General features: G+C 43.7%; 1 protein-coding gene across 1 annotated transcript; it reads right to left on the bottom strand.

Moving 5' to 3' along the window:
- Positions 1–1365: 1365 nt before the first annotated feature.
- Positions 1366–22335, bottom strand: LOC127552167 (lipase member M-like). The gene is made up of 9 exons (XM_051982659.1): positions 21719–22335; positions 18423–18540; positions 17186–17384; positions 15256–15365; positions 12129–12265; positions 11487–11633; positions 7209–7280; positions 3109–3180; positions 1366–1824 (listed from the first exon to the last, which is right to left on the bottom strand). The coding sequence occupies exons 1-9, from the start codon at positions 21839–21841 to the stop codon at positions 1543–1545; spliced, it is 1260 nt and encodes a 419-aa protein (XP_051838619.1). The 5' UTR covers positions 21842–22335; the 3' UTR covers positions 1366–1542.
- Between the last annotated feature and the right edge of the window lie 438 nt (positions 22336–22773).

The raw sequence follows: 22773 nt of genomic DNA, 5'->3' as shown, positions 1-22773 counted from the left end.
CATTCTTCACTTTGTTCATGTAGAAGTTACTGTATAGTTTTTGCTGACACAGATCATGACTGGTCTTTAGCTTCTGGAGATAATCTTAGGGAGCTGTCTAATTTCCAGAAACCCCAGATAACTAGCATCGATATGGAGTTTGAACTTGAGATGTCCAACAACTTCTGTCCTATACCATATGACCTCTCTGTGGGTTAGATAAGCAAATATCTGTTAAATATCTGCTGGGGGAACACAAGCGGCGGAAGACGCTTGTCTTCAGGGCCTTACAACTTAGTTGCAAATCAAAAATTGACTTTACTTTTTTTTTATCATTATCATTTATCATTAACATCAGTTCCATTTTCAGAGGTTGCTTCTGTCTCCAATGACTAATCTGCTTTGATTATTGTACTAACAATCATCCTTGAGAGCTTAAGCCTCATTGCAAAGTAAGAACAGAAAAGATGGAGCCAGGGAAGCCATATTTGGGTCTTGAGCAAATCACATTATCCCTGTGGATCTCAGTTTCTTCATCTATAAAATGAGGAGATTGTAACAGCCTGTTCTGTATGGCCCCAGTAGACCAGGATAGGAACAGTAGGGAGGAATAGCAGCAAAGGCAAATTTGGACTATTGTTTAGTTTTTTGGTCATGTCTGACTCTTTATGGCCCTATTTAGCGTTTTCTTCATAGAAATACTGAAGTAGTTTACCATTTCCTTCTCAGATGATTTTATACAAGAGGAAATTGAGACAAATAGAGTGAAAGACTTTTTTAGGATCATACAACTGGTAAATGTCTGAGGCCAGATTTGAACTCAGGACAATGAGGCATCCTGATGCCAGGTCCAGCTCTCTGTGCCCCTAAATACCCTTTTTGCCCAAATTTGGGATAGATACCAAACCCACCAGACATCCAGAGCTATCTCAGAATGGAACAGGCTGCCTCAGGAAGCAATAGATACCCTTGACTTGAATTCTCTGCCTTGAGGTAGATGGCCATTGGGTTGGATGTGATATGGGACTCATTCAGGTATCCATTGATCTCTGAGGTCTCTTGAAGTCAGAAGGCCAAGTATTCCATGAGGAGGTGACCTCTGAACTTTTCTTGATCTGATATTCTCAATGAATAAATTTAGTAAAAATTATCAATTTTCTTTAGAAACAGATCTTTTAAACAGTTCCTACCTGCCCTTGACTCAGGCCCTCCAGACACTTTCATCCTAAAACATCACCTAAAACATAATTGAGGCAACAACACAGCCATCCTCACCCATGATCTCCTTGGTTTTTTGTTTTGTTTTGTTTGATTCTTCCTTTAGGTTACTTGGAACAGCCACATTTTTCAGGCAGGTGAATATAATAAAGTTCAAGGATTCCTATATTTCCCCCCAAGCCAAATCATAATTTTATTATCAACAGAGCCATGCTCATGTCAGTTCTAGTATCAAACTGAGAAAATCATCAAGGAAAGTAGATAGACTCTTTCCTCTCTTTTCTTATAACTCCCCTCCCCCACCATTCCCATCCATAATTCCCCATGGACCTGGGCTTCCCCAGGTCAGAGCATCACCATCGGGGTCCTCCCAGAGTTTTCCAGAGAGAGGCTCATTTCCTTCTGCTTCATCATCTCGATGATCTCCTGGTACAACTGCTGGGGTGCATCCAGTCCCCAGATGAAGTCTGTATGGGCCCATTCTGGGATGTTCTTATGGTAGACAAGATTGGTCATTTGAGTGAGTAAGATGCTGACATCATCAGGATCCGCAAGCCAGTCCTGACCTCCAGACCACATTGCTATTGGGACAGTCATGTCTTTAATCTGGTACCTCATAGGGGTTGGCTAGGCCAAAAAAAAAAAATTCTCAAATTGCATTCACAAACTATAAAAGTAATAAAAGAACAGTAATAAAACTTAGCAAATTTATAATTTAAAAAATTATTATCCAATACTCCGATATTGATGTAGACATTTCCCTCCAATAATGTAAGTCACAATCCATTCACACCTACCTGTACCATCCAACTCTTGTCCATGTCCTACCATAAATTTATTTGGCTGCTGACCAAGGTGCTAGTGGCAGTCTTTGCATTCTCTTTTCATTGAAGGAAAACCATCAAAATACAGACTGTCCAACTGTTATCCCATGATCAGTCCAGAGTTTCCCAAATTAAATGTTCCTCTGACAACATCATTTATTCCAAAGCTCCTCTCTAATTCTCCATTTAACCCCTTGCTTTGTCCTGCTCATTCCCATCATGCACTTCTTTGTAAAGACCATAAATTATCCCACCCATAACAAAAAAAAAATACAGGAAAAATAATTTTGGGGTATGGATTCTTCTTTCTTTGAATATATTTTTAAACTCATGAGACATCTATTTTTTTCCTTCTCCCATTTTTCTATCTTATCAGCTTTCTCTAGAAATCATTATGACTTTATCTATTGTATGAGCTCTTTGTGAGCAGGGACTGTTTTGTTGTTGTTGTTATTGTTGTTGTCGTTTTGCTTTTCTTTTTATCCCAAATGCTTAGCTGGTGTTTGATATATGGAAGAAGCTTAATAAATGTTAGTTGACTGACTAACAAACTAGTTGATAGGAATTCAATTAGTCAGATTCTTCAATTACCTGGAATTTCTTACTTGTATTCAAGTTATGGGATGACTTTCCCCCCATTTAAATAAAACAAAATGACCAGGAGGGATTCATTTAAAATGGGTAGTGTGGAAGAGTGGAAAGAGCCCTTAATCTGGAACCAGGATAGAATATTACTTCAGTCCTGACTCTTCTAATTGCCTGTTCCTCCTTTTCTTCCTCTGTAAAAGATGGGGTTGGATTCAGTAGACTCCAACATTTCCTCCAGTTTGGACAGTTGGAGAGCCTGACTTCAGATACTACTCTTTACAGCCTCTTCCAAATGCAGCAAAGCCTCCTCATCTATCTTGGTGATGGGGTACAGAGACTGCTTAGCCAGATGAGTGGATCTATCTGAGCTGGTTCCATTAGAGTCAAACACAAAGCATCCCTACTCCTTCAGGCTTCATTCCTCTCTTTAAGATCTTGTGATTGTATAACTTTCCAAAGATGACTGATATCCTTTCAAGAAGTGGTATTTTTTTCTTACCTGATTGCATTTCTCTAGATTTTTGGTTTCACTTCCCCAGTCGTATCCTTGGAGCTCTCCAGAATTCATTGCCTTTGAGGAAGAAGAAGGAGGTAACATCAGCACAAAATACTTGAGGATTGGAAATGGGGTACAATCTGTTCCTTATTGGATTGGCATGGATGGAGAGAGAAAACAAAATAAGGAAACCAATATCTAATTTCCTCTCCTAGTTACAAGCTCCTTGAAGGTGAGGGATGTGAGTTTTTTCAGCTATGTTCTCTCTCGGTACCTGACATTGAATAGATGAAATAGTGGACAAATGGAAATGTTAGTTCATTCAGTGTGGTGGTCAGAGCATAACAGGTGCTTCATAAATGCCACTTCCCTTGATGGTTTGCTGTCAGCTTGTAGAGTGCTCTCCAGTGGAGTGCCTCAAGGATCTGGCATTGGCCCTGGACTACACTTTTTCTAACAACTCTGTGCACAGAGACCTAGTCTGGTATCTTTCTCAGATCTACAGATGACGCTAAGCTGTGAAAGCTAGAAAACACAGTGAGCGACAGGATGGATAAAGAATTTGATAGGCTGAATTTAATTAGGTGAAATCTACTGGGGAAAATCTAAACTCGTCATCCTTTAGTTCAAAAAATGGCAAGTTCCCAAAGGCAAGATGGAGGAAGCATGAGAGATACTGTTCCCAAAAGGATCTGAGCAATTCAGCAGACTGCAAGCTCAAAAAAAGTCCGTGGTGTGAGATGGCAGCTAGAAAACTTAAGCCTGCTAGAGAGTCATGGAGTCCAGAACCGAATGGTGATAGAGCCCCCTGCACTGTGTCCTGCTTGAGTCACACCCGAATTGTTACATTCTGGGCTGAGAACACATGTAGGAAGGATATTGATTTTCTGGACTTCAAGTGAGATGATAAAGAGCCTCCAGCTTACAACACCTGAAGACTGACTGAAGAAACTAGAGACAATGGATATAAGATATGAAAAGAACAATAGGACTTCTCATCATGGTCCCCAAGTGTCCTGGCCTGGTTTTGGAACAAAGGCCGGACAGCTGTGTGATGGGTGGAATTCTTGTTCACCTATAGGTGGGGCCAGATGCCCTCCGAGGTTGCCTCCAGCTCCTAGAGTCTGTGGTTCTTTGACTTTTTTAATTCTTAAAATTGTTTTAGCCACTTAATATTTTATCTTTTCCAGTTACATGTAAAGATAATATTCAACATTGACTTTTATAAGATTTTGATTTCAATTTCCCCCCTTCCTTCCTTCCTTTCTCCCTTCTCCAAGATGGCAAGCAATCTGATAGAGGTTACATTTGTACAATCATATTAATTTCCATGTTTGTCTTGAAAAGGGGGGGGAATGGAAACCAAAATCTTATTAAAGTAACTTGGTGAAGTTACTTTTCCATCTAATTAGTAGGGGCTGAAATATTGTTGTACTCAAGGAGCTTCCATTTTATAGAGGAGGTAGCCTATAAAATCAAAAGTTTTCCTATAGGTGGTGGTACTTAAGCTAAATCTTAAAAACACCTCCAAATTTGAAGGAGTAGAGACAAGGAGCAAAGGCATTCTGGGCATGTAGGATAGCCCTGGCAAAGGCATGGAGACCGGAGATGAGATGTCAGTTGTAAAAAACTGCAAGGAGGCCAGTGCCTCAGATCTCCAAAGGGGTGAGGTGAGTGACATATACCAAGTCTGGAAAGGTAGGAAGCTCCAAGGTCATAAAGGGCATTAAATGCTCCAACCAGGCATTTATATTTGCTTCTTCAGGTAATAAGGTTAAAAAAACTTTTGGTGATTTGGATGGAACCTTTATGGTCCTCGATTTCTTTATCTTTAAAATGGGCAAAATGACATCCTCAGTGCCAATATCCCTAAGCTAAAACAACTAGGGTCTTGACCTTTGATTTCATTAGTTTAGGGAACTGTAAAGATGCTTCCTTTAGCAATGAAAGTCAGCCCCTTCTCAGAAATTACAGAGCTGTGTGGGATGACAGAGACATCAAATGGCTTGTCCAGGGCCACTCAGTCAGTATGTATCAGTGATGGGTCATGAATCCTGCTCTTTCTGCCCCCAAGGTTGACTCCCCATCCCCTTGGCCACACATTTTCTCCTATCTGAGGCTCAAGTGAAAACAAAACAGAACAAAATATACATACATAGAACCTTCTACAAACTGGAGCTCTCTCCATCACTTGTTAGTGAAGTTTAGTAGAACGATAGCTACCTGAGCTCCCAAAAGCCTTGTCACAATTCTTTCTTTCTTTCTTTCTTTCTTTCTTTCTTTCTTTCTTTCTTTCTTTCTTTCTTTCTTTCTTTCTTTCTTTCTTTCTTTCTTTCTTTCTTTCTTCCTTCCTTCCTTCCTTCCTTCCTTCCTTCCTTCCTTCCTTCCTTCCTTCCTTCCTTCCTTCTTCCTTCCTTCCTTCTTCCTTTCTTCCTTCCTTCCTTCTTTTCTCTCTCTCTCTCTCTCTCTCTCTCTCTCTCTCTCTCTCTCTCTCTCTCTCTCTCTCCTGAGACTATTGGAGTTAAGTGACTTGCCCAGGGTCACATAGCTAGGAAGTATTAAGTGTCTGAATTTTATTTGAACTCAGGTTCTCCTGATTTCAGGACTAGTGCTCTATGCACTGCATGGGTATTTATTTTTTAAGAAAGCCTACTATGCTTCAGAAGGTAGCGAGATGGCAATTTGACAGTGGTCACCATTCTAGAGTGGGCCAAACAGGAATGGCTTCCTGGGCTCCTCTTGGTCCCAGAGCCCTCCCTGCCCCCCTATTCCAGGCTGGGGCCTGCATAGACAATCTGCTGGAATTTCAACTTTTTTTCATGGCTGAAAGGGACATTGAGGGTGTCTAATAATTTATTGTTATTAAATAATGTTTTTAGTCTTAAAGACAGGCTGGAGAGGCAATGATGTCAGTGGGTCTGATGGCTCTCACTGATTTTGGAAGGGAGCTCGAGGGGAGGCTATTGTTGCTCCATGAGATCTTAATCTGAGCTAGGGAAACCACTCAAAGTGACCACTGAGAACAATGAATCCTGAGAAGCAAACGCAATTTCAAAAAGGAGCTCAAGTACAAAACTATTGTGTACTTGTTAGCATCTCTATGGGAACTGGAAACACACACAATTGCTTCCCCCATAAGGCCCCCACACTGCCCCGGGCTGTACTTCATGGCTGGCTGGCTTCCAAGGCACTCTTAGTGAGCTCACACGAATGTATTCAAGGAAAGGGAACCAGGGCTGGGGACTAAGAGAATATCCCAATTCTAGACCAATGTACAGATCACATCATGGGCCATACCCACACATCCAGCTCCGCTCTCCTAGCACATAGAAGCTCAATAGCCAGCCCATTTGTCAAAAATACTCCTCCAGCTTAAAGGAACCCAGTTGTCTGGTGAGCCAGTTTTTGTGTGAAGATTCCAATTGGGGGACCCACTGCCTCTCCAGATAGTCCAGCTCCCTCGGCTTGGACTGCTCTAAAACTTCCTTCCATTGCTGCTTCTGATTTGGGGTCAAACAGAACCAGTTGAACCTTCTTCCCATGTACCCGCTTTTCAAATAGACAGAGACCATATCTCTTGAGTCTTTTCTTTTCTGGGCTAAAAGTCCCAGTTCCAACCACTGGTTAAGTAGCCAGTTAGTCAATCAACAAGTTTTTATTAAATGCCCACGACGTGTTGTACAACCTGAATTCAAGGTCTTTCGACAATATGGCTGCCATCATTTGGATGCTCCGGCCTAAGAATGTCCTAAAACTATGGCACCCAGAAGCGGTCATCATGGTCCAGATGGGATCTGCAGAGGGCAGGGTCCGGTGGATTGACACATCCCTCATCCTGGACACAAGGCTTCTCTTAATGCAGATTAAGTCACATCAACAAGCATTTAGTAAGCAAATGTTAATTTGCTAAGGTTATTTTCATGTGATGGTGGGTGTGTCCTCAGTCTCCTTTGGATGGCCACGTACACATATCTACATATACATCCACAGAAATACATGAACATTCAGGCTCTCCAAAGGCCATCATTTGATTCAATCCCCTACACATTCACCAGAGCCTATGCAGAGCCCTGGGGCAGTGATGGAGACATTGACAATCTTACCTGGCTCCAATGCAGTATGTTCTGTACCGATGTTCCAGCCGGAGTATGGGCAACATAGACATTGGCTCGACTCTGCAAGGAAGCAGGAAGGAAGGCTAGATCATCAAGTGACTAATTGGCTACAAGCACAGGAAGCTGGGCTGGATCCTCTCTGCCGAGGGCCCTGCCCCATAGATCTCTGGGGCTACTCTTTTCTCCTTGGGAGGATCTCGGTGTATGGAAAGGCTCTCCCCAGGTAAGGAATAGAAGCAAGAGATCAAAGGAAAGGAAACAAAAAGAAGAATGAGGAAGATCATTAGTAAAAGAGGTCCCCTAAGCAAAGGACTTTTTAACCTTTTTTTTTTTTTGTATGTCCTGGACCCCTGGGGATCTTAGGCACTGGAGCCTCAGGAAATCTTCATGGAATAATGGTCCGAAGTATAATAAATATGTAATATTTTTCACATATTACATACATGTTGCATATGATAAATGCAAAGGATTATGAAGGAAATCAATTACACTGAAATACAATTGTCAAAATATTTTTGAAAAACATGTTTCTGGACCTCAGGCTAAAGAACCTTTATTTTATAGCCGAAGGGGAAAAAAATTAACGATTTCACAGTTTTCATTTCACTTTCTCTGACTTTTGATGATGGAAACTTTTGGTTCTTAATGTTTTGATTCTTGCTTCCTTTGATCATTTCTGGGTCCCTGATCATGATTTTGTATAAATGAGATGAGAGAATTCAGGATCAGCCTGAAATGTGGTGTGACTGTGTGTGTGACTTTGGACCGGTCCCTTATTTTCCATGTGCCTTGGTTTCCTCATATGGAAAATATGATATTTGAGCTGGAAAGATTTTGAGGTTCCTTTGTGCCCTGAATCTGTGATCCTTAAAGAGCAGATGTGGATGTTTTGATTCACAATAGCCATTCTGCATGGAAATGCCAGCTGCAGCTTTGGAGGCTGTTGGAATAGATCCCGGAGATCTGGAATGACCAGACTTTTAGTCACATCTCTCCACAATGCGATAACTCCTATAGAATCCAAGTGCCTTGAGCATAAGGATAACTTAATTGGTGTTTTTATAGCATTGGTGGCTAGCACAGCACAGCAAGCCTTTCAAGAAGCCTTTTTGGATTGATTTGCTCCATATTGCGTGTATGCTCACATGCAGAGTCGTCCCCTGAGTCTCCTTGTCTCTATCATGATGTCGAACATCTCCAAAGTCTGTTTTCTGCATGTCCTGCAGTGCTCTCTAGGAACACTATCTTCTGTTTCTCTTGTTGATCGCAAAAGGCCATTTGACTCAGGACAGCAAAGTGTGTATCAACATTTCCCACAAGGAATCCTAAACTCCCATTGAGTTTGTACCAGATTTCTGGGTCATCACACCCAAAGAGACACCATTGTTTGACAATCAAGGATTATGGGTATCAAGGGAGGCATAAACTGGGGCCACCTGGGGGATTGTGGGGTTATGTGATTTCCTGAGGGGTTTGCCACCCCATTGGGAATACCCTGGGCAGGGTCCACGTGGAGAAGCCATCCCCCGAAGATGGGGAGGTCCTCCAGTGCTTGTTTGTCAAGGACCTTGCGTCGCTTGCCCAAAGTCACACAACTAGTAATAGTCAGAGGTAAGATTTGAACTCAGATCTTCCTAAGTCCAAGTACTCTGTACATGTGGCACCTCCCAGCTAGCTATGGTGTAACATGGTGGGAAAGGCCCTAGATTTAGAATCTGGAAAGACCTCCAATCAATGTCTATCCCCAGCAAGAACTGGCTGGTTTTCCCCAAGCAAGGCATCTCATTCTTTGAAACTCAGCTTTCTCATCTATGAAATGGGGAGAATAACATCCGTAGCCCATTCCTCTTGGGAATGGCAGGGATGTAAGAGGAACAGACAAGATCATGATTGTAAATGCCTTATAACCCTTAAATAGGATTGGATTAGAGACCAGATTTATGACTTCATCGATAGAGGCAACTCCCAGATTGAGAAACTCCCTTCCCCATGCAAGCCGATGAGGCCTCTTCAATTTAAAGTCCCACAGAGCTCTCCAAAGGGTTGAGAAATTAAGGCACTAGCCCGGGGACACACAGCCAGTGAGGATGAGGTGTTTTTTCTTCTTTCTCCCTCTTCTTATTACATTTCCTATCTTCTATCCATTTCCTATCTCGAATGATCCATTGAAAATCGCATTTAAATAATATTATTAATTATTGAATACTACAATAACAATGCTATTAATTATTGAGTGCTGTACTAGTCATTATTTAAATGATGGCATCCATAGTGTTCTTTATTAAAAGAGCCAATTTTAAATTGTCAAAGTGTTTTGGTTCAATTGGAAAAAGTGCCACAGAAATGGTTGAGGAAACCCCTCACCTGCCCCAACTGGGGTCCAAGCCATCCCCCAGTCTCTCTAAATGTAGGCACCAGATGGGAGAAACACCCTCCATCTTCTGGGTCCCAGGGAAGTGAGGACTCTGGGAGGAGCCACAGGCCAATGCCCACCGTGCTGACCAAGAGACTCAAGCAAGGCTTCTCTGCGCCTCAAGAAGGACACTTGGATCATCTAGTTACAAGGATAAGTCCCCTTAGTGACCCAAACCCTGGACATTATGATTTAGTGACTTCGTTGGTCCCCCCGGGGTCACGATTGCTCTGATTCAGGAAGGAAGCAGCATGGCAGGCCAGGAGAAAGGAGCTTAGCTGTCTTCCCATTCCCAATCAGCTGGCAAGAATTGAGTAAGCGCCTACTGTATGCCAGACACTAGATTACATTCTGAGGGTGCAAATAAAATCTAGCTCCACCTAAACAATTTGTACCAGTTTCTTCTTGCAGGAAGTTTTTTCCTAATTTTTCTTCCCCTCTCCCGACTCCAGCCCAAATCAATATGGCTTGTGTGTGATTGTATGCATGTGTATGTGTGTGTGTGTGTGTGTGTGTGTGTGTGTGTACACACACACACACATATACGTTCTCTCTGTCTTTGCTTCTGTCTCTCTGTCTCTCTCTGTCTCTGTCTCTGTCAAATCTTTTAAGTATCTAGCGTATCTCTAACAGAATGAAAGCTTTGAGTCCAGACTGTTTATCACGGATCCTTGGATCTCCTCTGTCTCACATGTATTTGGCATAAAGCAGGTGCTTAAGAAATGCTTGGGCTTGGGCTAGGAGGAAGAGGCTGGAGGCTGGTGGGTGTTGGGTCCCCAGCTCTCCCAGATTTCCTCAGCCTCTTTTCCTTTGATGTCTCACTATAGGGAGGTTGGGAGTGAGCCGAGGTTCATTTCTATGTGCCCTGAGAATAGGCTATCTGGCCATGGGCAGTGTAGGGCCAGAAGGTGATATTGTTCCATTTTGCAGATGACAAAACTGATACCTAGCCATAAGGGGCTAGAAGTCGAATCTGATGGAGTCTTTTTGACTCCAGACCCAGCTACCCACTTCCCCTTAATATCGACTCATCTTCACTTATTTAGGAAGTGTTTGCCTCCAACAGAGCACAGCAGGAGGAGGCTCAGATCACCCAGCAAATGTCAAAGTTGTGATTTGAACCCAGTTTTTTCCTGATTCAAGGGGCTGCTAGGTGATGCTGTAGATAGAGCGCCAGGCCTAGAGTCGAGAAAATCTGAGATAATTCCAGCTTCAGACACTGATTAGCTGTGTGACCTTGACCAAGTCACTTCACCCTGTGTACCTCCATTCCTCATCCATAAAATGAACGGGAGAAGGAAATAAACCAATTTTGTGTCTTTGCCAAGAAAACCCCAATGGAGGCATGAGGCGTTGGATATATTGAAAAATGATCAAATAACATCCTGATTCTAAGCCCACCTTTCTAGTTCTAGTAGGGGAAAGGGGAATAAGCATTTACTAAGCACCAGCTGTATACCAGGCACTGACCTATTATTTCATCTGAAGTAATATTCACGATATTTCCATCTCCATCTCTCTCCCTCCGGCCCCACATCCCATTCCCCAGCACTGTATTCAGTATTGGCTGAATGAATGAGGTACTGTCCTCTGCAGTGCGTTATCAGGGATGGAGCTTTGCAGGCAGTTTTGGGATGCAGGTTAGCTCATCGTGTTTGGGTCCTGAATGTGAGCAGTGGGACACAGAGGAGAAAACCCTGCTCCCCCCCACCCAATTTGGTGATCTCCCACCTGAGTTTCAGGGGACCAATCGGGACAGCTGGGCCTCCTACCATGGAAAACCCTGCCCCGCCCCATTTGGTGACCTCCCACCTGAGCTTCAGGGGACCAATCGGGACAGTCCAGCTTCCTACCATGTTCAGATTGTTCATGTTGAATCCTCCCAGGGACAGGATGATGTTGCTGCAGAGCTGGTCCAGAATGGTCTGGCCACAGAAATGGATGAAAAACTGCCGGAGAAACTTGTGCTGATGAAGAAACTCCTTCTTGCCAAACACGCTCTGGGACAAGTCAATCAACCCATCAGTAAACATTTATTAAGCACCTACTATGTGCCTGGTACTGCGCTAAGCTGGGGAGACAAAAAGGGACTCCTAGATAGAAGGGACAGAGAAAGACCTAGCGGGGAAGGAAGGGATACCCTTCCTGGAGAACAGCTAAGGGGAATGGAGGGCAGATGAAGGGGAAAATAATAAAAAGCAAGCCTGGAAAGAGATTGTGGAGGCCTGAGGATTTTCAGCTTTTTCCTAGGGGTCACAAAGAGCCACTGATGTTGTTGAGGAGGGGAGTAACCCAGCTGGGTGTGTTAGGAACGTGAGCTTGACATTTGTGGACAGAAGCTAGGCTGGAGAAGAGGGAGCCTGCCAGACCCGCCCGCCCACTTGCTTCTAGTTGGGCAGGTCTCAGCAGCTGTGAAGAGACTTGTCCCCATGAGGGACACTCCCTGCTTCTACCTGAACTCCCTGCTAAGGACCATGGGCCGAGTTATCACTCACCTTGATCATTATCTCTGGCAGGAGCAAGAATTTGGTCCCAGGGCTTTTCGAGTGCTTGACGGAGGCAATCGGAGCCAAAGCAAAATACATTTTGATTCTCTGGGCCAGCTCAGGCATTGTGGAAAATGCTATGAAGGCTGAGGGGGCAGAAGAGAGGAGTGAGGAGGAGCCATGGGATCCCACCCTGCTGTCTCACCTCTCAGACTTAGGGGAGGGAACCCTGGGAGGTTAGCCCGTCTGCACTGGGGGCTCCCACTCTCCCCTCCCTCCCTCACAGGTAGGGCCCAAGGTGATGAATTAGCCTGCATCCCCTCCATTCTCTGTCTTGATCAATTGTCTGGGATGAAAGGATGGGTTTCATAAAGGATTCTGGGCTGGAATTGGACGCAAATTAGAATAAGGGTTTCAGCCAATCTTATGTCAGATATTGAGAGGCAGTGTAAGGTAGAGAGTAAAAACTATACTTAAGAGTCCAGAAGACCCGAGTTTACATTTCACTGAGCCTCAGTTTCCTCACATGTAAAAGAGGGTTAAGAATATCTGTAAAATTTCTATCACAGATGCATCATCAATGAGACTCAGATGGAAATACTTTAGTAGGTTATTTAACAATTCTTTTTTTTTTCTTTTGCTGAAGCAATTGGGATTGTGACTTGCCCAAGGTCACACAGCTAGAAAATATTAAGTGTCTGATGAAAGATTTGAACTCAAGTCCTCCTGACTTCAGAGCTGGTGCTCTATCCACTGCACCACCTAGCTGCCCTATTTAACAATTCTTAAAGTTTTTAATTTTTTAAAATTTTTATTTTTTATTGGACTTGTGATTTTGTCAGTATGGGAACTCCCAAGAAATAACTTTTCCTACCAAGTAAAAAGGTTCCTTTGCATCTTCTCATCTTAGAGTTACCCAGTCAGTCAAGAAGCATTTATTAAGCACCTATTATGCGCCAGGCACTTTGCTAAGATCTAGAACTATGGGAGGTGGTCTCTTTCCAATGGTCACATGGCTGGGATATGGCAAAAGGGAGACTCAAATCCAAGTTTTCCCAACTCTAAGGCCCACTCCCCAGCCACTGTGTGATGTCACCTATCAATTATTAGCTTCTAAAATCCCCTTTAATGAAAAGGAATGGTGGCTTAGGCTCTTGATGGAAATGGTCCCATACCTTTGTCCAATTGGCTCCTATACCTTCACCAGGATCTCTTGCCCCCCTCATTTTATACAAATCAAGACAGAGAAAACAGCAAAGAACGAAGACAAAACCCAACTGTCCCTTCCTGACTTCAGTATCAACAACAGAAAGAAATAGACTCCACTTCCAACTGTAAGCTCCAAGACAGTCCCAGCGCAATGGCGGAAGATAGATGGAGGTCAGTCCTTAGAAAGAGGAAATCCTCACTTTGAATTTTGTCTCAGATATCAGCTATGTGGTTCTGGGCAGGCCCCTCTCCCAATTTGGACCTCACTTTGCTTATCTGTAAAATGGAGGTGTAGGAACTGGATGGTTTCTGAGGTCATTGCCAATTCCATATGGATGACCCAATGACTTCCTGTCTTTTTGAGATAGCTGTGTTGGATGCTCACCATCTCTTGCAGGGACAGTGCCCTGGTTAAGGGTTCTGTGCCCACCTGAGCAGAACCTGCAGGTGACCCCATCATTCTGGCTGTGAAACTGAGGCACAAAGCTATTTAGAGAAGATTAAAGCCTTGACTCACTTTTGAGTTTGGGGAAAAGGGCTAATTAGAAGAGGATCCACACACTTGGCTCTGCTTGAGGCACCCAGGGCTATGTCTTCTATAAAAAAGATTTGTTTCCTGATTTGTGAAGCTCTCGGGCTTAAATTTTAGCCCCAGCTCAGGCAGCCTCCCTCTGTGGCTTCAGGCAGCTCCTGTGTAATGGGTTTTCTAAGCCCTTGATGCCTCATCCTGGCACTCAGATGACTCAGGGCCGGGAAGTGTTGGCCAGATGAGCCAGTGTCTTGACAATCTGACCAAGCTGCAGAGGCTTTGAACGGGGCCTGCCCTGGGGGGCTGGCTGCTTCTGGCTCTTTACATCAAATTCTCCCCAGCTGGGATGGGCAGCTGGGGAAGGGGAAGGGGGGGTACAGACCGGTAGGAGGCTGTGCCAGTCCTGATGCTTGAAGAAAGGGGAGAGGAGATTAGGAAATCTTGTCTCAGCTGTTGTTACTCCATGATGGATATGTGACCTTAGGCAAGCCAATTCCCTTTCTGAGATACGCTGTCCATGGTAAAGTGAAGGTGTTGGCAAGAGAATATAAGGTAAGAACAGAAAGCCTCAGAAACACCAAATCATCAAAGGCCTCCGATAATCAATGTGGGAGCCTGGATTTCACTCAATAAGCCATGGGGAGCTGCCCAAGACTTATCAAAACACAGAGCTTCAGTTTGTAGATCTGTCAAATGGGGGTAATGATGGTCTAGGTAAGCAAGGCCCTCTTCTGATCTGCTGGATTCTATGGACTCCTTCTCAAAATAATTTTTTAAAAGTATAGAACAAAATATAGAGGAGTACCAATGATTTATATTGACATAAACACGTATCTGAGCCGTTTGTACTTCCAAAGAAGCCAATGGGTCCGTAAGGAATGAGTATAGTCCAGGAACAGGAGGCCATTTATGAAGATCCAGGTCAGACTGGCTGGAATGGAGAGTGTGTGAAAGGTTATAGTAAAATGATCTAAGTCAGTAAAGGCAGATGGGGACTAGACAGCAGAGGACTTTTAATTCCAGGTTTGCATTTCAACCTAGAGGCCCCTGGGATGTGATGATTGTTTCTGAGTAAGGGGCCTGGCAATTCAGATTTATATTTAAAGAATAGTTTTTTTTTTGTTTCTTCTTTGTTTGTTTGTTTATTTGTTCGTTCTTCATTTTTAAGAGGATCGATGCTATCACTGGTTGCTACCTTGACTTGTGTGTGAATTGCATTAAAATGAGGCATAATTGCACAAAGTTGTCGTCCTCCCTCTCTTATTTAAGGAATAACAGGTTTGTATAGAATGGGCCGGGGAGCATAAGGAAGGGGTGAAGAGATGAGACGGGAGAAGAGATGTGTTCATGTGTCTATGGAGGTGGTTAACTTACAGACCGGCTCCCCATTCAACGTACCCATTGTGGTTCCTTGTGAATAGCCGACATAAAATATTTTTTCCTGGCCCGTTTTCTGCAAAATAAAGTTTATCACTGCTGGAAGGTCAAACCTAGCCATCTCATCATAACTACAAGGGGAAAGAAAGTTTTATGGAAAGATTACCATTCCTGCATTGGGAACAGAGCATCATTAAAAACAAAACACAAGTGATATTTACAGGCATATTGACAGGAGAACAGGTCAGTTCTCACGGACTGGACCCGTCTCTGAAGCGTCTCAACTGATGGCCCAGAACAGACATCTGGCTCCATCTACAGAACTGATCAAGACCCTGACTTTGTCTTGTCTTCCAAGATGAATTGTCAGTGACACTGTTTTACACAGCGCACACCATACCCCACTGAGATAAGAAGCACCTCTTATTGCGACTCTTATTTCTACTGGAGTTTGACATTATTCTCTTAAAGCATCAAATCGATGCTGTTATTGTTGTCTTGTCTTTCCTATTTTTTGGGAGGCATCCAGAGAGAAATAGCCTGAAGGTAAGTCATAGAATTCTTACGATGAAGAATTGTTTAATGTTCTACAAACTTTGGTTCTGAGATGAAATGACTATTTTTTTTTTGGTGTTTGAGATGTAAGCCCATCTTCTGTAGACTCACTAAAAGCACCAGCATAGTGATTGTTATAAGGGCTGGGGCTAGGATCTGGGTCACCAATTTCCTTGATTTATGGGTGAGGACATTCTATATACCCAGAGTTCTTAGCCTTTCACATGGCTGTCAGGGAGTCCTTGGGCATTCCACACTGAAGCTTCTTAAATTATTAAATTAAAGACCCAGCATGGGGGTCTTAAACATATCAGGTTGTGTAACTGAATGTGAATGGAAAATTTAGCAACAACAAAAAGTTTCACAATGCAACTCCCCCAAATTAATTCAAAACCAAACACGTGATGAATCCAACGTGGTTTTGCCAGTGCTTGCCCATGGTGCATTGCACAACTTCACTGTAGCCTTAGTTCTGAATATACAACCTGAGCACTTTGCACTGTGCACGCATGAACACTGCCAGAAACACCATGGCTAAGATTCAAGATGGGATCCTAAGTGGACAAAATTTAAGAAATCCTATTTTTTTTTTGTGTGTGTGTGTGTGGAAGCAATTGGGGTTAAGTGACTTGCCCGGGTCACACAGCTAGGAAGTGTTAAATGTCTGAGGCCAGATTTGGACTCGGATGCTCCTGATTTCAGGACCAGCACTCTCTCCAATGCACTCTCTAGCTGCCCTAAGAAGTCCTACTCTAGAAAAGCATGTGAAACCCCATCTTTGAACAGCATTTTTAAATGCATAAAATAAAATATATAGAGTTGGAAAGGAAATAATTCTATTAAAGATGTTATCAACATATCAAAAATAAATAAATTCATAGACCTTATGTTATGATCCCCTGTCTTATAACTTCTCTGTAATTTCCAACCTCACCAAGTTCTTAGAGCATTTGAAGATTAGAACTAGGATGACTTATTTTGTCTGGGTCACTTGCCATAGAGTCCTTCATATCTAGAACATTTTCAGCTTCATCTCCTGCTTCCTTGGCTCCTTCAAATTCCACTTTCTTGGGGAGACCCTCTCCACTGCCCCTCCCTCACTTCCCTCTGGGATGACTTCTCATTTTTAGTATGCATAATTTATAGAGTTATTTGCATACTCCTTGTACACTCCTTGAGGACAGAGGATGGTAATAGAAATTAATAGTCATTATAGTTGATGTGGGGTTGGGAGGACTACCCATATAAATGTTTCAAGTGAGTGAGAAGTCAACGATCCTTGCTTGACTCTTAGCTAGCTAGCCGGCTCCTTCCACAGTAGGTTGTTTTGCCATTATTCCCAATATTCTGCCATTATTCCCAGTGTTCCACCATTATTCCCAACATCCCCATCTACCTGAAAGCCCAAAACTCATCTTGCTCGACCGAGAGGGTCTTGTGCTTGCAAGACCAGGTGTTTCCTCGGCTGTTCCCCATCCACACGTCATATCCGGCATCCGCCAGGATGAAGCCCAGGCTATTGTTGGGGAGATTCAGGATCCAGTTGCTTGCGTCACCAAGCAAACCATGCTGTAGTAAGACCACCGGCCTCGGCCCTAGAAGGGGAGAGAAAGAAGTTCAGACGCCACCAATGGCCACCATATTGGAGGACGTAAGGGAGAGTTGGGTCTCACGGTCTCACGAGAGAACTGAGAAATGATACTGGGCCACAAGACAAGCGACTCTAGAATTTGCGGTTTGAAAGCCCAGTAAGTTTAGTCTGTGGTACCCTTTGCCAGGCAATTTGGGTCATCCTCTTAAATCTTAGGGAAATAAACCAAGATTGTGTCTTTGTGGGACAAACCAAAAAAAAAAAAAAAAGGGAATAACACTTCTAACTGAATCCAGCTGATTTTTCTTAACTGTTCCAGGGGCATTGTAGGCCAATTTGGGACTTTGAACTTGATTGAGACTTAAATTTACCCCCATGAAATTTGATTTCAAAAGTATATGTATGACTACTGGACACCGGAATGACATCAAATGTAGGCAGGGGGACTTTGAGATTTATAATCTTAGATTTTCCAGACAAATCTTAAAAAGCCCCAAAACCCAACCCTAGAAATTGTAAATTTCTTAAAATACTTGAAAATAATGCTGCTTTTTTTTTTAACTATCATGAGCCCAACATAAAGGGCGCAAGTGTATTTTTCAAACATATTCAAAATGCTTGAAGGATGCCCGCCTAGTATGGAGGAAGCAAAGAAACAAGAATTTGTTCAATATCTGCTAGGTATCAGGCATTATGCTACACATTTTACAAATATCTACTTTGATCCTCACAACAACCTTGGGAGGTAGGTGCTATCTCCTTTTATACAGATGGGGAAACTGAGGTAGAGAGGAATTAGGTAAATTCCCCTCCTTCCCCCTGGACACACTGAAGGTGAATTTGAATTCAGGTTTTCCTGCCTCCAGATCTACATTTATCACTAGGATACTACTTAGCAAGAGTGGCCTGTGACTGGATGTCCTCCATCGAGGGTCTGAGATGCGTCCCTGTCTGGTTCTGTAGAACTCTGGGAGCACACTCAGGTTCACTCGGCTGGACTCCCTCCAGCGTCCCCAGCAGCACCATCTGAGGTGTCTCTTACCTGGGTCCTCCGGCGTGTCTTTGCCCCAAGGAATCCTGTTGACCGTCAGGATATAGCCATCTTCTGTGGCTACCTCATACTCCTCCCAGGGGTAACCATGGTGCTGGATGATCTCACTCTGTGAAAAGAAAGCAGGACTTTCCACTCAGGCTTATTGCAAATAACATTTTCCATCCCCCTCAAAGGTGGAGGACGCAGGTCTGCATGACGGGCTTTAGGCCTGCCCTTTGCCAGGTAGAATTGCCCGCCTTATGGAAGCTCTTTTCCTTTCTTGGGCCTCAGTTTCTCCTTCTGCAAAATGGGAAGGTTGAACTAGATCTCTGTGCTTCTTTCTGGCTATTAAACTGACTTCCTTTTTTCAGAATTGTAACTAAGGTTGGGTGATCTGTACTTTGTCTTAAGGATTCTAGATTTAGGAGACTCCGTCAGAATTTAAAAACTCCAAGGTTGGCAACGTAACAACAGTGATTAGTTAAAATAGTAAGGTAGCATTCCAGATCTAACACTGGTGTGTGTGTGTGTGTGTGTGTGTGTGTGTGTGTGTGTGTGACTGTATGTGACTGTGTGTGTGTGTGACTGTGTGTGACAGTGTGTGTGTGTGTGATTGTGTGTGAGTATGTGTGTGCATTGTGCACGTGCATTTGTCTCAACCCCCACCAGCATTTCTAGCTGGAGCCGAGTCTCCATTGTGGATGAAGCCGGGCCAGATGGAAAGTGTGTTGGCGTTAGGGCCAGAGGACGTGGACTTGAGTTTCCTTGGCCATCTGTTCCCTGTGGGATTGCAGACTAGTTAAAAACCTGCACGATGCTTTTAGACAATCTTCTAACCATCTTGGCCATTGGATCATCCACGAGTTATTAAATGGGTCCTGGGACAGACCTTGAGAGAGGAGTAGAGATCACATAGGCCAGCTCTTCATTTCGCAGCTTATAATTACAGCTTACATTCTATGGCACCATCAGGTCTGAGGAGCACTGTGCATACATTATACTGGGAGATATAGGAGTGCTATGAGATTATTACTACTATTGCTCCCAGTTGGCAGAAGAGGAAACTGAGGCTCTCCCTCTGCCTCCATTCTTCTTCTTCTTCCTGTTCTTCTTGTTTTTGTTCTTGTTCTTGTTCTCCTCCTCCTCCTCCTCCTCCTCTTCCTCCTCCTCTTCCTCCTCTATTCCTCCTCCTCCTCCTCTTCCTCCTCCTCTTTCTCCTCTATTCCTCCTCTATTCCTCCTCCTCCTCCTCCTCCTCTTCCTCCTCCTCCTCCTTCTCCTCCTTCTCCTCTTCCTTCTCCTCCTCCTCCTCCTTCTCTTCTTTTTCTTTTTCTTCTCTTCTCTCTCAGACACACACACACACACACACACACACACACACACACACACACACTCATTGGATCTGAACTGAGGTCTTCCTGCCTCCAACTCTAGAGCTTTATCCATGATGACAGTGAATGCATTAACCATGTTTATCATTGCTATCTGCCAGGGCAACTAGTTGACATAATGGACACAGTGCTGGGCCTGGAGGCAGGAAGACCCATCATCCAAAGTTCAAATCTGGCCTCGGACACATATTAGCTGTGTGACTTCCTAACTGTGGCTTGAGTCACTTTATCCTGTTTGCCTCACTTTCCTCAAATTAAAATGAGCCGGAGAAGAAAATGACCAACCCCTCCATATCTCCAAGTGGGGTCATGAAGAATAAGATATGACATTTAAAAAATATGTTTAACATGTATTGGACTAGCTGCCATCTAGGGGAGGGGGTGGGGAAGGAAGGGAAAAATTTGGAACACAAGGTTTTGCAAGAGTCAATGTTGAAAAATGATCCGTGCATATGTTTTGAAAATCAAAAGCTGTAATAAAAAAATAATAAAATTTAAAAAATAATATATGACTTAAAAGACTGAATAGCAACATTTGCCAAGCACTTTGCTATTTGCTGGGAACAAAAAAGGGGGGGGAACCATTCTGCTCCCCTCTCTCAAGGAGCTCACAATAACACTCAGAGATTTAAAGCTTACCTCAAGTCAAAGCAGTGTTGATTAACAGAGTCGGGCCTTTAGCCCCAGGGCTGTGTCCACAAAACCAGTAACTTCCTGTTGGACCATTCTAGAATAACTCTGGTATGAAATAAGCATCACCTGCCTGGGCTTAGCCCATGTGCATCTGGAAATAGCAAAGGTGCCTAAAAGATGAGCTGGAGTGGAGGATCCTGGAGCTGGAGGGACCTTGGGGATCAGCTAGTCTAATAGTTTAGTTTGAAAGAGGGGAACAAGGACTTGGAGAGGACACATTGCCTGTCCAGGGCTGCAGAGACAGTCACTATCCCAACCCACATCTTCTGCTTTCTACTGAGACTGGAGGGCACTGACCAAGCAGGAAGGCAGAAGAAAGACTGCTGAAACATGATGAGGGAAATAGTTAAAAACTTTGAAAAGGCCTGCTGCCCTTGGAAAATGCCCTTATATGAACAAGGACCCCTTTCTTTTTTTTAATTAAAGCTTTTTATTTTCACAACATATGCACAGATAATTTTCTAATATTGACCCTTGCAAAACCTTATGCTCCAAAATTTCCCCCTCTTCCCCCACCCCCTCTCCTAGATAGCAAGTCATCTAATATATGTGTGATTTTTCTATATATATTTTTCACCATTATCATGTTGCACAAGAAAAATTAGATGCAAAAGGGAAAAAACAAGAAAGAAAATAAAATGCAAGCAAAAATACTATGTCGTGATCCACACTCAGCCCCCATGGCTCTGTCTCTGAATGCAGATGGCTCGCTCCATCACAAGACCATTGGAACTGACCTGAGTAGCTTATTGTTGAGAAGAGTCAGGAAGGATCCCTTTCTTTCCTTGTTGTTGTTGTTGTTGTTGTTGTTGTTGTTGTTGTTGTTCTTCTTCTTCTTCTTCTTCTTCTTCTTTTTCTTCTTCTTCTTCCTCTTCCTTTTCTTCTTCTTTTTCTTTTTCTTCTTGTTCTTGTTCTTCTTGTTTTTCTTCTTGTTGTTTTTCTTCTACTTTCTTTTTCTAATTCTTCTTCTTCTTGTTCTTTTCCTTGTTATTTCTTCTTCTTCTTCTTTTTCTTCTTCTTCTTCTTCTTCTTCTTCTTCTTCTTCTTCTTCTTCTTCTTCTTCTCTCTCTCTCTCTCTCTCTCTCTCTCTCTCTCTCTCTCTCTCTCTCTCTCACACACACACACACTCATTCACAAACATCAAAGAAGACAGAGATACATAGAAAGGCCCCCAAACCCCTCACTCCACCCCAAATATCATGCATGGACAAGTCCAACTCACAATGTTCATGAAAGCCTCGGGGTCCACGGCCTTGGGCCCGATGAGCCTGGCATCTGCATGGCCTTGGAGCAGCCAGGCCACGGCAATGAGCCTCCACATCTTAGTCCCAGGGAGCCAAGCCATCCACTGTCCAGCACAGAGCTCCGGGCTAGGGCAGCATCTGCCCCCACTCTTGGCTTTAAAGAGAGATCTTTTGTTTAAAGCACCAACTGATTCTTCTTGAGGAGAGATGGCAGCTCAGCAGGCTTCCAAAGCCAGATCTTGGAGACAAAACTCGTGCCGGGGCTGCTGGCTTCAGGAGAAACCGAGCTGAAGGGAGTGAGAAGCACAGTGAGTCAGAGGCTTTTCTAGGTCAGGCTTGGCTGTCTCCCCCGCAGTCCCCAAGCCATCAGCGGGTGGGCGGAGAGAGCAGCTTTGATGTCACCTGGAGTCCTGGTTTGGTACCCAACCCATAAAGCCGGTGCCTGGCCCTCCCCTCTCCTTCTGGGCAGAGCTGGCTCCCTCACACTAACCTCTCCCATCTTATGGTCCCTTCTGGAAATCCAGGGCTCATGAGAGACAACAGATCGACACTGACGTTCTAGGACACCTTAAGGTTCGGCAGCACACTTTGAGCAGCTTAGTCAGGAGAAGTTGGGGTGGGGGTGGGAGGCATACAACTCTACCTGGGAGTGCCAAGACCTCTGATCTTTGTGGGTTTGAGTGAATCACTTGAGTTTGGTCTCAGTTTCCCCATGTTTGACTAAGGGGATTGGACTAAATGACCCCTGAAGTCCCTTACAACTCTTTCTATATTCTTATGCTCTCATTTCAGCCTCACAACAGTTCGGAATAATTAGCACTATTCTAATTCCCATTTTACAGAATTGGAAACTGAGACTCTGAGCTGTTTATCATGTGTCTGAGGGCAGGATTCAAACTCAGGTCTTGCTGATGAAGTCCAGCACCTCACTAACCACATGGCTCGCCAAAGGAAAAATGCTCAGCTCACATCTCACCCTCTACAGGCAGATTTTCCCTGCCCCCACCCCAGCTGTTGATGCCTCCCTCCCTCA

This window comes from Antechinus flavipes, chromosome 2 (assembly GCF_016432865.1).
Source record: "Antechinus flavipes isolate AdamAnt ecotype Samford, QLD, Australia chromosome 2, AdamAnt_v2, whole genome shotgun sequence".
NCBI lineage: Eukaryota > Metazoa > Chordata > Mammalia > Dasyuromorphia > Dasyuridae > Antechinus > Antechinus flavipes.
Note: the sequence above shows the minus strand (reverse complement) of the source record. Positions and strands in the feature narration are given on the sequence as shown.